General features: G+C 37.4%; 1 protein-coding gene across 4 annotated transcripts in view; it reads left to right on the plus strand.

Moving 5' to 3' along the window:
* LOC120536894 (myocardin-related transcription factor A-like) overlaps positions 1-13,091 on the plus strand; it is a 143,658-nt gene that overhangs the window by 65,211 nt on the left and 65,356 nt on the right. Inside the window, exon 1 of one of the 4 annotated variants that reach the window (XM_039765439.1) lies at positions 11,090-11,642. The exons of the other annotated variants lie outside the window; for them this stretch is intronic. Within the exon in view, the coding sequence (XP_039621373.1) occupies positions 11,531-11,642 (112 nt within the window). The 5' untranslated portion in view covers positions 11,090-11,530. Of the gene's footprint in view, positions 1-11,089; positions 11,643-13,091 lie in introns of those variants that run through there. 4 annotated transcript variants of the gene reach the window in all.

The raw sequence follows: 13,091 nt of genomic DNA on the forward strand, positions 1-13,091 counted from the left end.
GGGTCTGCTGGAGCCAATCCCAGCCAACACAGGGCGCAAGGCAGGAAACAAACCCCGGGCAGGGTGCCAACCCACCGCATGCTTTGGGTATGTGAGAGGAAAAGCTGAGTATCCAGGAAAAAATGTGTGCATATACTGGACAATGAAAAAAAAAAAACTCCATATAAGCAGTGACCCAACCATCTTGCATCCTGCTATACTATCAAAATACACAAAATTAAGCATGTGCTTTTTAAGTAACATGTCTTTTATTGCAGTAGGGACCGGTGACAAGCAGCTACAATTGTGTCTTTCTATGAAGCAGAGTAGTTAATATGCAGAGGTCATGTGGTACACCAAACCTCGAAAGAGATACGTTTCGCACAATATCAGATTCAGTGGTTCACATATTTTTTTTTTGTTGTCCTGTACCCTTTTTGAGCTTGGGCAGATAAGACAGTTTGCTTTTTTGCCTTCTTTTTATTTCATTACCTTGAGACAATTTGTCCAAGACATGCAGTAAGCATAATACAAAGCAATCTGTAATTCTTGTTTCTGCTGGGTGAGCAGTATATGTCAGTATAAAGCAATGTATAATGCACTGTCCAGCTTAATTCCTTTTTTTATGACAGTAATCTTGTTTTGAGACAAAAGTGTGATATGATAGATAATAAAGAGGTATGTTGTGATGTCCTGCCAAAGTCTGACTTCCCTTTCTTCTCAAGGAGCCAGCAGACTTTGCAAGTATGCACTGAGAAGTACAACAGCAGATCTGTTCTTACTGCATACTTTGTCACTGGGTTTTTGATATTTTAATTTCCGCATTCTGGCAGAACTAATTTAAAAGTCCCTTGTATTGTCTGCTCTCCGGCTTCAAAAGTGTAAAATGCTTACAGAGCAGTCTAAATATAGGCGTCACCAGGTTTAATTTTTGACTCCCATTTGTGGTTAGCTGAAGTATTGAAGTTATGTAAGAAGCCGAGATAAAACATGAGTGGGAGCTGTTCAGTCCATGTACTTTGTGTGCTTGTCGAATTGCTCAAATGGCCAACCCAAAAAATATTCAGTTAATGTGTAAAACAATAATATGAAATCATCTTCATTAGTTTGACAGGGGAATTTAGTCCAAACTCCCACAAACCGCTGTTTAAATTACACTTAGACTGATTTTTATTACAAGTTCAGCATTGTACAGTTGTAACCTTGATTGGGTTCTTAATACATTAGTAGATTATATTTGGAGTATTTAAAATACCCGACATTGTTATAAATGAAAATATGGCTTTACTTTGATGGCCCATTTCTTGTGATAACGGTTATTTTTTTTTGACAGGGAAGTGGCAGCCTGCCATTTGGGTAGCTAATTGAGAAGATGGCCTACAGGATGCCTAGACATTATGTTCCACATAAAAACATGTTCTGAGTAATTTAACTTTAGAAAGAAAGCAATTTTAAAAAATGCTGGAAGAGCAACAGTTCTGTTTATGTTGCATATATGGAGAGAAAGGGCCCAGCCGTATCCATGTAAGCTTCAAGTTTTTTTTTCTTTCTAAAAGACACAGTACATCCATTTCATCGGTATGCCTGAGAAAGTTAATCCAGTGCTTTCTGTTTTCCATTTTAAATACAGATCCCATGTAATGTCCAATGTTGTTCTCAAATGTATAGTCTAAAAAATTAAATCTCTTTAATTTTAAGTATCTACCTTAATAAAAGGGTAAGTGTATGTTTATATTATCTCTATGTCCATCTACTTGCTGTGACTCTGCCATTCCAACAGATGGTGCATCACTAACATTTAAAGTAGTGCATTACATTTGTCATTTCAACAGATTGCACTCCTCAAAAGTAACAATGCTTTTACGAATGCCATACCAAATCTATACTAATAAAAGGCAAAGCCCTCACTCACTCACTCACTCACTCACTCACTCACTGACTCACTCACTAATTCTCCAACTTCCCGTGTGGGTGGAAGGCTGAAATTTGGCAGGTTCATTCCTTACAGCTTCCTTACAAAAGTTGGGCAGGTTTTATATCGAAATTCTACGCGTAATGGTCATAACTTGAAGCAGTTTTTCTCCATTTACTGTAATGGAGATGAGCTTCAACGCCGTGGGGGCGGTGTTTCGTGTGACATCATCACGCCTCCCACGTAATCACGCAGCACATAGAAAATCAGGAAGACCTCAAAAAAGCACTGAAGAAAACATGCATTATATAATTGAGAAGGCAGCGAAACAATAAGAAGCGGAAAGTGACATATACAACCATATTCATGAGTTCTGCTACTTGAAACAAAGCACGATGTAAACCTACACTTTAAATTAAGTTCATAGACAGGCTGCGCTGGCGTTTGTAATTTAGTGCCTGCCCATATAAGGCCGTCCGTCAGCGGCAATCCAATAGCAAACTGCCACGGGTAAATATTCACGGGTGAAGGACTGTGCTTATGGAGAGGAAGATGAGATGGTCAGGGTGGTGTTTGACACAAACTCAGCGAAACTGCGAGAGAAAGTTTTAAGTGCCAGGACTAAGGTAACAAATAAATAAAGCTATGGACATAGCACGAGATGGCACCAGCACAGCTGGGAACCTTCGATGCAAGTACACCGAGTGGCTCACGTGAACTGGCGCAGTGCACAGATAAAAGCAACAGTTCCAAAGAGCTGAACAAAACCGAATTACACAATTGAAAAGGCAGCAAAAATATGAAGCGTCTGATAAGCATATTCATAAATGCAGCTACTGTGGAAACAAAGCACACGGTGGAAAAAGTCAATGTCCGCTAAAGGAAGACAGTGTAAAAAACCCGTGCATGCAGTGTGTCAGATCTCAGATAAAGAAGAAGACGAGCTGTTTATTGATGCAGTAAGAAACGAATCGATGAATGAAACCTGTCATCTTTACAACGATTGACAAACACGGAATGTAACTTAAACACCACATCCTACAAATACGAACCTGATTGAAAGAAATAATGATAATCAAATCCTTGATGACAGCAACACTCAGTAACACTCACAAAACAAATACTGTATATTGACAGTCATGTTACGTTATTTTTAAAATGTTCCCTTTTCTTTTTCTACCTTTTTTAACACACTACTTCTCCGCAGCGATACGCGGGTGTATATATATGTATATATATATCCCGCTCTACATACTCGAATAATGGATACTTTATTCGCCATCAATGATTGTTTTGGTAAAGCCATACTCAGTGTATTCATTAGATGAACGGTAAAAAAGTAAGAGCGAGGGGAGGATGACTCATTGAGGCATGCAGGCTGTATTGCGCGTCAACTCTATCTGAATTGCGCGATCACATTTGAAAAAATATATCTTTTCAAGTTCTATTTAGTCCATATGTGTCAAACTCAAGGGCCGCGGGCCACATCCGGACCGGCGTGTAATTATATCCGCCAGCGAGATCATTTTATATACTGTATTATTGTTATTAAAGCCCGGGTATATGAAGTGCTGGTAACACAATAAACTACAGATCCCATAATGCAGCGCTTCAGCTGCCTTGCCGAACACTTACCGCTTACTAGAGTTTGCACGGCGCTTTGGTGACTTTGAAGAACAAAAAAAGTCCGTCTACATGCGTCTCGAACCTTGTGCATGTTTGGTAGCACATATCTGTGTGAGAAGCTCTTCTCAGTGATAAAGAATAACAAAACAGCACACAGGAGTCGCCTCACTGATGAGCACCTGCAATCCATCCTGAGAATCTCCACAACACAGAACCTCACACCAAACAGAAACGAACTTGTGGCCAAAAAAAGATGCCAGGCGTCCAGCTCTAAAATGACATATGAGCAAAGACAACTGAATGATTTGATTTTTTATTGCACGTAAGATCGGGAGTCAACCGTTTTAACAAACAGCGTATTGCACTGATACGAAATAGCTGTGTGTGTATATATGTAGATATGTATGTATGTATGTATATATGTGTATATGTATAGATATGTATATATATATATATATATATATATATATGTTTATGTGTGTGTGTGTAAATATATATATATGACAACAACACTCATCACTCACAACAGTGACAAAACAATTACATTGACAATCAGGTTACGTTATTTTCAAAATGTTTCCTTTTCTTTTCATTGCTTCTTTAACACACTACTTCTCTGCTGCGAAGCGCGGGTATTTTGCTATAGTACATAAATGAGACATATGCACTGTACTTTCATTCCAAAAACGCTAATGCATTTTTATTACTACAAGTGTTTGTGATGTACCATCTGTTGAAATGACAAATGTAATGCATTTTATTACTACATGCATTACAAAACATGTTACAATAGATGGTGCAATGCAAACATTAACGATGAGGTCTACATAGATTACTTTCATTTCAACTCATCTTAGATGGGCATCACAGCGAGCTTTGCGTACTTGAATAAAATGCCTTAAAAATGGGCTTTTCTATACAAAAGAGTGTGAATTTCTTAACCAACCAAGTTCAGAATTCTGCACTTGCACTTTCTTCTCTGATTTAACTAATTATAGCATGTTGTTTATGTGTCTGAATTAAAGCAGCAAGAGCAGTTACCAGTTGTTTGTGTTAATAATTTCACTGTATCTCTGTCATCCAGTTAGTCCAAAATTAAAGACCCTCACTCAATAAGCCCACCCTTCACTCTTAACTGCCTCACAGCCCTTTTGTGTCTTGTAACCTGCTCAGTATACAGTAAGTGTCTGTCTGAGCCGACTGTGTCTTACCACCACACATTTATCCTTCCACTGCTTGTTATTGCCTTTCACTCTTTCTTTTTTATCCAGGAAACTGCCCCCTTTACTTTATGTAGCTGTTAAGTAATTTAGGGTGCAGGCTGCTTTTTTCAAATCTCTTTTGACATCTCCCATTAGGTATAAATTCAAGGCATTACATGAATGTGTATTTAGATGTTTTTTTATTTATATAGAATGAATGATGAGGACTGTCTCTTCTGATTGCTCCCAACCTCTCTTTTGATATTTTTTTTCCCTCATAAGGAACATTATTGGATAAAATATGTGGACATGCATACTTTAGCTCTTTGGGCAGCAAGTGGCAACACAATTTGCTTTCTAGTGCATTATTATGGTATAAAACAAAGGTAATTTTAGTGTCGCATCTTGAAGGCCAGAGAGAGTATTTCTGCTAGAGTGATTCCTGGGGGAATGTTTTCCTGTTCTTTTGTTCAGAAGTGTCTAAGACTTTAGTGCTCAGGTGTACCCATTTTTATGTAGAAGTGATCAGTGGTTGCTAAGTGTTTGAAAATAAGATCACATGAATACATTGACTATACGTAGAGTAGAGCTGTCAATGATCTTAAAGTTAACATTATTGACTTCAGCATAATGTGCTACTTCATTTTTAACAGCTTACCTTTTTTCACTTCATTCTTTCTAGTAAGTGAAGGGTCTGTTATGTCCTGGATTCTTTTTACAGCTCGCAACGATTTACTTTTTACAAATGGATGGGTTGCGTGACGGTTTAAATTGTGCAGATAAGCTTTTTTTCCTCCACTCTTTTTTTGGTTCTAAGGTCAAGCTGTAACCTTTCTGTTTTCACCACCTGTGCAATGTAAGAAGATCTTTGAATCAGCGGTATTTAAAGTTTGAGAGTCGGAACATGACAAAAGACAAAATGGCAGAAGCAAATCATTGATTCCAAAAGTTGTGTACAGGATGCTAACAAATGTATTGCTTATATAGGCAGCATCACTTGAGCGAATTGTTTATATACATCAACATGTATTATTAATGTAATGTAATTTTTTTTTTTTTAGTTCTGTTGTTTGTTTCCATAAGTTAATTATCAGGTTAACTGAATAAATGGTATATCATGTAGTATTGATATTGCAAGGTTCTTTGATGCCGTATTGAATCCTGGCTGGTATGCCAACTTTACAGAGATTCCACGTTGTGCTCGTGTTTGCATGTTTCCCGAGGAGGTTTCATGTTAACCGTCAACAATGTGTTTGGCTAATGTTCCCTTTATGGCTGTCAGATCAAACATTGCAATGTGATTATATGATTCAAATATATTTTGAAAAGGTTTTGTTTAAACATCAAAACTCATATTCGATTGCAGAAGCATGGTTGTTTGTTTCACCTGTGGTAATATTGGCCTTGGGTTACTCAAGACATACAATGCAAAGCTGCAGTATTTTACTGATCTGTTTTTGCACTAAACTTCTACAATTGTCCTTTTTTGGTAATTTTTAATGTTTCGGTATCTTTTTTTTTTTGTAAAACAGACAGACCCCTTCACAATGTAGCTTTTTTTCTATCCCACTGTTCTGTAGCCAAGAGGAGGAGCTCAAATCTTTCTGTGTGTGCTTGTGACAGTGTTATGTGTTTCCTGGTCGTGTCCTGGGCTACAAATGTAATATGATGTATCTTGCTGCCGCAAGAACAGCTGTGAGAAATTGGAAGCAGGGCACCATCTGTAAGAAGAGTTGAGTGACAGTGGGGAGGGATAGTGTTTTCAAGGCTTGCACACCAGTCACACAGTGTGACAGTGCTGATGCTTCCCTTTTATAAGGTGCACATGCTCCGGATTTTGGTGGCTTTTATTTTTAAATAACAGTTACCTGGGTACCGCTAGAAATTTATTTATTTTTTTTTTGTTGTTGTTGATGTTCTTATTCTGGTCATTGTATAGATAAAGCACATGCAGACATACATGTACCCAGGGCTGTGGAGTCGGTAGATAAATCCTTCGACTCCGACTCCTTAGTTTCCGGTACTTCTGACTCCGACTCCCCGACTCCAACTCCTCTGTATTTAATATGCTAATGTATTTTCCATGTTAAATGAAGGAATGCAACATACACATCATTTAACAACAGAACTACTGGCTAGGAAGCGGATGTTATACCATATTGGCCAATTTAACTCTTTTAGGGCGAATGTCGACATCAGGGGGTTCAGGTTAAATATTGACTTTAGTTGACATCCAGGGACAGAAGGGTAATAATAAGCTGCAGACGTTGGTAAAAATTACCATCATGTTACAGGCAGACCCTCTTTAGATTCATTGACTTAATATTGAATCCCTGCATGTGTGAGGAGTGCAGAGTAAATGATGTCTAGAATGGCACTGACGTCGGGCAAAAGAGGAAAGCAAATGGGCAAAGCAAAATACTCTGTGGCCATTATTGATTTTTTTTGCATATTATTGCTAAATCAGATTGACTTACTAAACTCCAATTTTGATTCAAGTGATCCGTCTCTCCAGAAAGTGCCTTTCAGAATATAAATGGTTAGACAAACAGGTATGTAGTAAGTATGTAAGCCATGTGACAGCCGATCCTGGAAAGCTACCGTTTAATGTTAAATACATAAAGTGCTTGCTTTGTATGCTTTTTGGGAAAAATATTCAGACCTGGGAGAAAAGGAAAAAATAATTAGCCCCGAAAGAGCTAAAAGACAAGAGCACCTGAACACGCATCAGGCCATAGCACACACCTCCACCTACATCATTACACTTGTTTACACTCAAATTAACTTGTTAAACACATTATATCTGAAATAAAATAAAAACACTCTTTGTAATGTACCATAATCCAGATTACAATATGTGAATGTCTGGTTGTATAATCGCTCAGCTGAACTTCACACTAGTAGTAACACAATTATGCACTGGGCTTTATTCTTACATCAGAGAAGTACTTAATTATGACTATTGTTTGTGAAATGAGACATTTGAACTTGCTGTATTTTTTTTTTCATTACAATTTAAATTACAATTTTAATTTATTAGGCGATGCAGTTGGTACATTTTTGCTGACCCCGACTCCAGCTCCCCAAAATTGTCTCTCAGTCCTCAACTCTGCTCCAACTCCACCGCCATGCATGTAATGGCCAGAATTGCTAACCTAATTTTGAATATATTTGAATATTCACTTATTTTTAATTTGACCATTTGTATCTTAATTTTTGGCTACTTTGACAGCTTTTGTTTCCTTAAATACACTCTACACTTATCAACTGGACATCACTGATGTTTTGATCTCTATGAATATTCACTTTTGTGTACATAAACATAGTGTTCTAACATTACTCTTGGTTTCCTGTTTATAAGTTCATGTTTACTTGACAATACTTAGATAATAATCAGTTTTGAGCACATCGTCTCCTAATTTTTTAAAAAGTAGTCTTTAATAACCAACAATCTGTTTCGCAGCTGCAAGATATAATATAGTTCACTTCTGTGTAAAAGATCTTACTTTATTCTTGACACTTCAGACTGTTATATATAGGGTTAGGCTTAGGGATAAATATAGGGTACAAAATGATGCACCTAAAGATTGAATTGACTCTATTAGGCCTTATACTATCAGACCTAAACAACTGCCATTAGGTGACTAAATTGTCCAGGTTATGAGTCTGTGAATCATACCTGTAATGGGTGTGGTATTCTTACTTTTGTATCCTTGTGCAGCTGAAGTAGTCTGCAAACATTCATCTTTGCCCAGGTTCTGGGCAATTTTTCACCATACATTTATGCAGGTTTGGCTATCTCTGTGTGCTTTTAATTCTGTGTTGTAAAGGTGCACTAGTGACAGTTCACACAACTCTTCCTCGAATGAGCCCAAAGTTTCTTCTGATCCCACACAGCTTCAGTAATGTTGTGGCTACGGCTCTTATTTTATTAATCTATACTGTTAGTCTTTCATCTGCAGACTCCCAAGTAGCTTTTATTTGGTTTTACACTATACTCCCACACCGTAACAGACATGCTTTAGCAGTATAGTCTTTTTGTGTACTACAATCATTTCCACTTGTCTTTCTGTAAGAATGGTTTCTTAGCTGCAACATGAAAAAATTTTTAATGTGTGTACTTCGGTGCCAGATTCTGGAGTGTTCTTCTGTCTTTTAAGGAAATAACTTTAAAATATTGTTCATCAGATAGAACTGATTTTTGAGTCTTCCATTACATTTTTTATTTTCAGCTTGCCTTGTTGCTTCCAATTTGCTTATAGGATGTTGGATGCCACATCTCGAAAATCCTGGTTGGTGTGTTGTGCTCACTGACTATTCAGCCTTGTTGATATAAAACTATGATTTTATGTCGGTCAACGTGTGTTTGCCTGAACATTTTCAAACTCCTTCTTGAGATACCCGGTATTTGAGGTAACTACCTAGTATACAAGTTTATTTTTTAAATTGTCCTACCAGCACACCTGGTTCAGAGAATCAAAATATCATTAATTTGATTCCAGTTTGCTGCTGGTAAAATTAGATTAGGTTAGATTAGGGTAAACTTTACTAATCCAATGGAGAAATTTAGATACATACAGGGAATGACTGGGGTGTCCTAAGGAGGTGTTTGGGAACCAAACATGCATTTTTCCAGCCGTCTCACAAGATTTCAATAGGTTGTTTGGAAACAAAAGAAACTTTGAACATTTTATTGTAATAATATTTGTATTTAATCTTGTTTTACATAGTGTTTTCATTAGCAAATAAGAGCTTACAACTCGTTCATCTAGCTTTAAGAACAATTTTCTTCATTGGTCTAAGAATTTGGCACAATAATGTATGTTTCCAAGGGAAACACAATTTCCACCCACCTAAACCCCAACCTAGCTCCTCTCGTGTCTCCAGAACATGCTTTCATACACTGTCATGTACCAGCAAGATCAGAAGTAGGGTTGGAAGCTTATGTGGAAGAAATACTATTCCAGCTAATAATGCAGCTCAGCATTATTTCCAATGTTCATATACCCGATTTGTATGTGTTTAGACATTTGAAGGATATCTGTCTTACCTCTAGAGAATACAGAGACATTGTAGCTGCTGTAGTGCTCTGATGTTGTGAGCTGGCATCATTAGCCAATACTTCGCTCTGCTATATGTAGATATACTGAACCCACCTTTGTTATGGAATTTGTTTATTTGTATGGTAATCATATAAATTTGTTTTAATATAAGCTGTAATAATGCTGTGTGTGAACAGAGATTTAAAAACTGGCCTTTCTAGACTGAAGAACTTTATGGAAATGACTTAATCATCATCTCTTGGGTAAATAGGATAGACATAACAAATACAAAGTTGAACAACTTCTCCTTAGTCTTGCTGTCATGAAGAAATACACTTCCCCTTTAGCTGACAGGTAACATACTTTATTGCATTTCTCAGAAATGTACTGTACATTTTCCTACCATATACTAAGTAAATTATTAACAACCAAATAAACATACATTATGGAGAGAGGTGTGTGTTTGTGGTCTTCTTGATAAATGTGTCACTTGTACAAGGAAAGGGTTAATTCCTTTCCTGAGTGCAGAGGCCTGCATCTTGTTTAGTTGCTCTGTGTCAGGCTTCTCCTTTCCCCTACTCCCCTCGGCTGTGCTCATGGACTGTTGCAAACAGATCAGTTGCTGTTTGTGCACACACTTCTACTTCTCTCAACTTCTTATCCCTTCACCCTGATAAAAATAGTTGACTTTGCATGTCTTGTAACCCTAAACCTGCCTGGCATAGCCAATTTGAGCTTTCCAGGCAACTGTGCGTACTAATTTTAAAATAGTACGTTGTGAAAGAGATTAAAAATAATAACATGGAGGTACAGAAAAAAAATGTTTGTTCCGCATGTGTTTTGTTTAAAAGTGGTGTTATTACAAAGTCCACAAATAGGGCTTTGCTACCTACTTCTTAACCCATACCCCTTAAAACATGCAACTCTGCTGTGTTTTGTTTAAAATAGTTTGGGGCCTTGTATTCAAAATACTGGATCGCAATTTTTCTGCAGCCTGGTGACGAGGACCTGTTACAAGGAACACTTCAGTTGTGATGAATTGCATCAGGAATTGGGGTGTAATCTGTTTCCTTCTTGTGCTCTTATGTGAGTTCAAATCCTGGACAGCCCAGCTGAATGGAGATATCCTTTGGCACTCTGATGTCAGCTGTTTGAATATAGATACTGTAAAGGATGACTTGTTGGTATCAAATTGGAAGCTGTTTAAGGGGGTGGGAGGGGAAACGCCTCCTTGTTTCCCTATGCTTGCTGTTGTCTGGCTTTTCTGTCTTGAAGTCATTTCTCTTTTCTACGTGTGTGTTTCTCTTTTTTATATGTATATATTTTTATTTCGGATGTTGTCAGCGTGGAATCTTTTGTCTGATTTAAGTGAACGCCACCTGTCTTGTCATGTCGTCATTTTTTTTTTTTTTGTCAGCAGTAGCAAAACAGGCTTGTCTGTTGAATGGTTACACCAAGGCCCTCCTGGAGATTTTACTTGTAACTTGGGCTGCCTTCACAAGAGACTCTTTCTCACCTTAATTTGAGAGTCAGCTGCATTACAGTCCACTAGCTGCAGAGACTGTTTGAGAATTTGCGAACCCTTTTCAGTGGGTTAGTGCTGGCGGTTCCTTGCTCACTGTGGCTTCCAGATTTAGTCTGGAGGTCCTGAACACGGAAATGAAAAAAAGAAAAAGTAAAGAAGATAATTTGATTACTAAAGACTTGAGAATTGTGTGCTGTCCTGGTTTACTGGATTTCCTGTGTGTTGACTGGAGGCTAACTAAAGTATGCTGGATGTGACCCCAAGTATGCGGAGCAAAACTGCTCCCATTCTGGAGATCCCATCTGTGGATAAAAGAATGAGCTGTGCCAGAGATGTTTATCCCAGTCTTAAGGAAGGTAGGGTGGGGTGTTGTTCTTTTGTTTTTTCTGAGATGCATGATAATTCAAAATTGTCTCTTGGTAGAGTGGCTTTTTGAGTTACTGCAAGTTGCCTGCTGGATGACTTAAAGGTGTCTCCTTTAACTTACATCACAGACAGTCTCTTTCAGTTTTTATCTGTCTGTTTTAAATCAGTTGGTAAATCACATCCCCCAGACAAAACAGTCCCAACACAGAGCCAGATTACCTGGAAGGAATGCCAGAAAGAGTATTTCTTCATTCTTGTTTTGGAACATTTTTTGGGGATGTGTTGTTAAAGTGTCTTCATGAACAAGTATATAATATAGGAACATATAGTATATTAAATGTCCCATCTAGCTCATGATTGTAGAGAGTTGGAGCCTATCCCAGCATGCTAACTTACAACCCTGTCCAATTTATGTGGTTTAAGAGGTGGAGAGAGAAGCAGAAAATCAGAGTTAAACCCATATTGACACTGGGATAACATGCAAACCAGGCAAAGTTTTGAATCCACAATCAGTGAAATGTATGTAATTAGAATACATACAGCAAGTTCATGAGTTATGGAGACTGCAGTTTACATAAATCTGCAGGCAGGTTTAAGATTCATGAATAGTTTAAAAAAAGATAATGGGTGCTCAGAGTTCTTTGAAAACGGTAAACGTGTATGTGTGCCTGATACCTCGCTTTATTTAAACCTCTCTCTTTGACTCAGTGTGTCCACCGCATTTAACCCCCTGCTTACATTATACAGTAGTTTAACTCTTGACTCATTAAGTTTCTTCACATGTGGCAGTAGAGGTTAATAAACTAAAATATGAGTTGCATGTATGCGTTTAAACAGAACTGGGAGTATGTTTGTTACATAGAACAGTCCTAACCTCTGCTAAAGCACCCTTTTTATCTCTCACTCTCTCTCAACTGAATTACAAAGCATAACTCCTTTTGTTTTGTAGTGGCTCCTCTACATAGGGCTGTTGTGTGCGGTTTTACTAACAGAAATAAAAATGGAGTGATGCAGTGTTTCCAGTAACACATTTCTTAACTAGTCTTAATAACCTGCTATACCTGTAGATGCTGTATGTGTGTATAATTTTATATGTTATATATATCTCTATATACTAATATATATATATATATATATATATATATATATACACACACTGTATATACATTTACATACAAACACTATATATGCTTAGGGTCTTGAAACCAAAAAATCGATCATAAAATCAGACCCGACTTGTACACCCATTCAAAAATGTGACACTTAAAATTTTTCTTCTTTTTTTTTTAAACATCTTGCCTCAGATCTCGTATCAGTTTCTCAGATGCATCGAATTTTGTTGTGGCAGTGCACTTACCAATTTCTTTCACTACTTCAACAACGATTAATTTAAAACCAGCTTTATATTTTCTTCTGATCGAACGCTCCATCGTAGATAA

Source organism: Polypterus senegalus, chromosome 10, assembly GCF_016835505.1.
Source record: "Polypterus senegalus isolate Bchr_013 chromosome 10, ASM1683550v1, whole genome shotgun sequence".
Lineage (NCBI taxonomy): Eukaryota > Metazoa > Chordata > Cladistia > Polypteriformes > Polypteridae > Polypterus > Polypterus senegalus.